The sequence below is a fragment of the Apiospora phragmitis genome, assembly GCF_038363925.1.
Source record: "Apiospora phragmitis strain CBS 135458 chromosome Unknown utg000008l:1.0-3514335.0:1.0-3519231.0, whole genome shotgun sequence".
Taxonomy (NCBI): domain Eukaryota; kingdom Fungi; phylum Ascomycota; class Sordariomycetes; order Amphisphaeriales; family Apiosporaceae; genus Apiospora; species Apiospora phragmitis.
In genome coordinates, this window is record NW_027117407.1 from 2,979,111 (window position 1) to 2,984,328 (window position 5,218).

Below are 5,218 nucleotides of genomic sequence, written 5' to 3' on the forward strand. Positions count from 1 at the left end.
GCTTATATTTTATTTGTCTCCTCTATTTATTAATTAGCGGGAAGCCGCCAGCGCTTATCTTCTCGTACGAGGGGCTAATGATCCGTGCGTCGCACGCACGTGACGCCCTTTTCAAGAGGTGCTGGAAGCCCCTGGAGTGGCTGTTCCAACAGTGTGTTTGAGGTCGTTTGTCTGACTGCGTTATGCACTCAGTATAAACCTGGCCCGGTCCCCACGACGAAAGCGATTTGTGTACAGTCTCCTTTCCGGACAACATCAATCTTTACATTCCTTCTTTCGTGACGTTGACACTTACTTGAGAAGAGCCAATTTCAAGAACGTCAACCCAGCATGTCTTCAGGCACGGATGGCCGACCGCCTAGCGACCTCACACTGGTCATCGGAATCGATTTCGGAACCACTTACTCTGGTGTGGCCTATGCAATAACTGAAGACCCGGATCGCAGACACGCAATCCTGACTTGGCCATCGAGCGGAGGTCGTGAAGATGGATCAACCATCGATAAGGTGCCTACTACAATTCGCTATCTTCCGCAGCGTGGCGAGTTCGAATGGGGCCCTCAGATCTCGGAAGAAACCGTTCACCCAGACGAGATCATGCGTTGGTTCAAGTTGTATGTCGCAGTCCATGGTATATTGTCGAGTGTCAGCTAACTGAGAGAAAAAGGGGCCTACAAACCTTCAAGGACGACCCACCAGAAGACATTCGAAATATGGTGACTCGGCCTGACTCGGATAGTTTGGTGAAGGATTACCTTTTTGGTCTCGGCGAACACGTCCTGCACTTTCTCAGACAGAGATTGGGTTCGGATGCAATGAACGGACTTATTCGACGGTCTGCCATACAATTTGTCCTTACAGTGCCTGCAGGTTAGTATATGGACCTGTCCCTCACCTTTTCCTATGTTTTATCCACACAGCCGCGAGTCTTGGACTAATCGCCACCCCTTGGATTACTTCTGACAATGCCTACCTCTTTTCGTCATTTATATATACTGACGTTAATGTAGTATGGGACGAGCGTGCCAAGGACAGGACAGACCGGGCATTTGTAGAAGCGCGAAATCTCGCAAGAATTGGTGGCGTCACACTGGTTTCGGAACCTGAGGCTGCTGCAACCTATGCCCTGCACACTATGTTACAGGAAAGCTCTTTGGACATTGGACAGACTTTCATCGTCCTGGATGCTGGCGGAGGTGAGCTACCAAATCATGGGTATATATACCGGTAAGGCGTTTTGCTTACCTAAACACAACACATTAGGAACCGTGGACATCATTACCTACACTATCACCGCTCTGCACCCTGTGCTTCAAGTCAGAGAAGCGGTTGCAGGTTCGGGGAGACTTCTGTGGTGGGGCATTTGTTGACAAAGCCTTCACCGATCACCTCCAAGCCACACTGGCAAACGAAGAGGGCTTCGATAACGAGCTTCTGGGACGCGCCCGCGGGGAGTTCGAATCCAAGGTAAGCATGCCGGATTCAAATCCGTGTAGAAGAAAACTTACGACTCGGCCAGATCAAACGCTTATTTTCTCATGCATCGATGCCCAATGGCACTTTCACAGTTCCTCTCTATGGTATGGCAAACAACCGAGAGGCTGGCATCAGAAACGGCCGTTTGAATCTGCGGGCTTCTGATGTCCATGCCATGTATGAGCCGTGCGTCCTCAAGACGATCCGTCTGGTGAAAGACCAAATCCGCACCGCTCAAGTCCCCATCAATGCCGTAATTCTTATCGGAGGCTTCGGAAACTCGGTCTATCTCCGAGAGCGGCTCAAGAAGGACATCGAGGATGATATGAAGGTTCCAATCCACTTCTCCAAGGACTCATCCCTTGCTGTCGTCTACGGCGCCGTCATGAGAGGTATCGCACATGTGGCCCCACAGAAACTTACTTTCCTCACAGTTGTCGAAAGAGCAGCCCGAAGGTATGAGCGGACAGCCCCATGCTCACAAATTGGTATTACATGCTAACGAACATTCAAACAGTAAGCAGAAACCGCTACTGTCCAGGTGGCAGAGGTGTACACTTGAATTCACTGTAAGCAGGGTTTGTTAGCTGACATTGAGCAGAGCACTATGGAACAGAGCTTTCCGCCGTCTATGACGGAACAGGCACATCGTGAGCTTTTCAGCAAGCGTGCCTGGGAGGGAATGGATGGATGTTGGCGAGTTGATGCTATGAGATGGTTCATCCGAAATGTAGGTCACGTTTCAACTGAGAATACGCATCACGCTTCGGCGATCTCATACTGACACGTGTATGACATTAGGGAGATCGCGTGGCTGAGTCGCAGCCATACCTCCACCATTTCCACCAGATTTCCAAAGTCAGTTATGGTCGACCGCAAACGATTTTCCTTACGATCCACTCCGACAGCAAGTCCAATGATGCACCACTGGCTCGCAACGACAATGTTGACACATTGTGTCATTTGGAGGCGGACATTAGCAGGATCCCAGCTGACCAACTTCCCACTCGACGTGGAAAGGATGGCTTTGATTATTATGTCCTCAGCTGCGAGATCGAGGTCGTGTGTAAGTCCTTAGCCCAACCTGATAGGTGACAGCCAAAGTGTTGGCTATGCTATTCGAAAGCTAGACACAAAGTGTTCGCCTAAGTGTTGTAAGTGACTAAGACCCCACAGACAGATCAGCGACTACTGAATACACCCTGATCCACGACAATCATCGCTACAGTACGGTCTCTGCGGAGTACGTATGAATGCATTCGACTACTGCCGATGATGGGATCGCTGCAACTCGTTCTCAACAACGAAACGATTCGGATGAGATATGTGGAGTTTGATATGGTGCAAAGTGATATTGCTTGTGAATACCAAGAAGCTGATGCATGGGTGTCATGAAGCACCAATGGGGCAAACACTGGTACAGAGTTGACGTCAATAAGGCTGCAAGGACTGAAGATTGGTTATCCTGTAACGGTCTGACTGGGAGGTTTAGATAGTATGTGGCGGAAGACTTTCCTTACACTTAACCATTGCCTGCCTCAATGTAGCAGTCCAATTTCCGCTGTCAATGCTACATAACCACCTAGTCCTATTGAGCTAGTAGGCAAAGTGCCACCCATTCAATTTCCGCATGCGAATGAGTATGGATGGTAGAGGTGGATTGCTAATACGGCAGGTCAGGTCGTTGGGAGGGTACCAAAGCTGAGAAACAGAGATCTCCTGTACTGATTTGGTGGCTTTTCCGATGTACATTCGCTATAAGGAAAAGATAGAGGTTAATTGCCCTTTTTCATACATCACAAGTGGACAACAGCCCTTATAATATGTTGTACGTATTTCATACTTCCCGTGACTATGCTCAAAGATAGAGATATATGGGGTGTCTACATTGAGCGCCAGCCAAGTCACACTGAACCCTTATCACATGGAAGACACTAGCCTAAAGCGTAGTTAGTAAATTTATTACTCAATATATATCATTCTCTCCAATTATAACGGTCCCTTTCATACTTCGTCACAACCCTTCACTATGGCCGGCGAAGCCGAGTAATAATAGTACTTCGAATATTTATTAACGACGTACTAAGGACTTTCTGTTTTGCATCTTTCGTTTCTTGTTTTCTTTCACGACTTTGTTACTTGGGTAAATTGTGTTTTAATTAAGCGAATACCTACCTAATGCTATGCCACGGGATTCTTGGTTCAAGGAAATAATGGTGTTAAGCTAGGGAGTTGGGTTTCCTTTCGCGGTTGCACCAACGAACTGTGACCACAACGCCGACTCTTGCTCCGTTTCTTTCGAAGTATACTGTTCGAGATCCTCTTTCAATGCGACCAGACGTGACTGCTTCACAAGGATTTTGGGCTCCCTCCATTCGCTGTGATCTTGCATCAGTCTTGTGTAGAAGCATGGGCGGGTAGTACCAAGCATCGTGATGAGCTTCGAGTCATCCATCTTCTTAGCGTCGAGGCGGCGGTGGTTGTCTGTGATGTCCTGATATTCCTCCCACTCGAACTTTAGCTGTGATTTCGTCCCGTTTTCATAATCAGCTGGCGGGTTAGTGATAAACACCAACTCGAACTCCTGTCTGCTGCACATTATCTTCTCTTTCAGCGCCAGGCCGGGCTCTATAATCGAGTCTCGTACTGAGCTGATCCAAGCATCCAAGTCATTAATGTCAGGTGCAAACATCGCCATACCAGTCGCTAATTCCGTTGCCATCTTGAGTGTATGCCGCTCACGGTCGGCTTGATATTGGGGAGTGTTGATCCAAGCATGGTATGTCTGTGCCTTCCAGGCCAGCAGAGCATAGAGAGAATAACGTATGTTACCCCACAACCGACACCCCTGTACAACACTAAAATAACTCACCGCTACTTTTCTTTATTACTTATTTTTGTAACTAATTTTAAAGTAATCTATCTCATTCTTTTTAAACTATATTTATCTATTATTTATAGCACTTTATATAAAAGATAACATTACTGCCGTGATTTCTAATGTTATAAATAGTAAATTAATACGCCGAGCCGCTTTAAATTAGGGTATACTAAGGACTACGCTGGTTGACCGCCTCTATGGAGCTAAATCGAAGCGGGAGGTTAAAGAAAGCTATTAGAGGCTCTTTTCGGTATAAGAAAAGCATCTAATAGATTAAGTTCTATCTTAAGAAGCCTTTAACGTGGCACCGACGTATATTTAAATTAAACAATTAGTTTAACGGGTTTTAACCTTTAAAGAGGACTATTAACCACTTAGTAAAAATTAAATAAAAGCCTTCTTTTAACGCCACTTAGCTATAAAAATAAAGAGGTAACGTTAAATCGACTCTTAGCGTATTAATAAGGTATTAATTAAAGTAATTAAGTCTTAGTTTTTAATTAAATTATATATTTTTTAAATTTAAATTATTAAACTTAAAAATAGATATAATATAAATAAGCATAGTATTTTAAAAAGTTAAAGAAATAATAGCTTTATAATAAATAGTTTAAAATTATGTTTTATTTAATAAAAATAGCTTAGTTTAAAGTATTAAACGATTATATTATAATATATATTAGTACTTAGTAAGGCTATCCCTCTTTTAATAATTTATAAAAATAAATCGGTCTAAAAGTAATAGTTCCCTTAAGACCTCGATAAATTTAAAGGATAAAAGTTTAATACAAGTAATAAAGGTTAGATGAATAACGACATCGCCGTTAAATGGCTCGAAGATATCTTTATATTAAAAACCGC

At 44.4% G+C, this 5,218-nt stretch overlaps 2 protein-coding genes across 2 annotated transcripts; one reads left to right on the forward strand and one right to left on the reverse strand.

Moving 5' to 3' along the window:
* Positions 1–330: 330 nt before the first annotated feature.
* Positions 331–2,729, forward strand: PG994_009344 (uncharacterized protein; the record flags this gene model as incomplete). The annotated part of the gene is made up of 10 exons (XM_066860753.1): positions 331–614; positions 668–870; positions 1,011–1,196; positions 1,264–1,335; positions 1,397–1,467; positions 1,520–1,932; positions 1,994–2,045; positions 2,093–2,206; positions 2,278–2,542; positions 2,653–2,729. The coding sequence occupies 10 exons, from the start codon at positions 331–333 to the stop codon at positions 2,727–2,729; spliced, it is 1,737 nt and encodes a 578-aa protein (XP_066714342.1).
* Positions 2,730–3,700: 971 nt separating this feature from the next.
* PG994_009345 (uncharacterized protein) lies at positions 3,701–4,198 on the reverse strand (the record flags this gene model as incomplete). The annotated part of the gene is made up of 1 exon (XM_066860754.1): positions 3,701–4,198. One exon carries the CDS (start codon positions 4,196–4,198, stop codon positions 3,701–3,703), a length of 498 nt encoding a protein of 165 aa, XP_066714343.1.
* Positions 4,199–5,218: the final 1,020 nt, after the last annotated feature.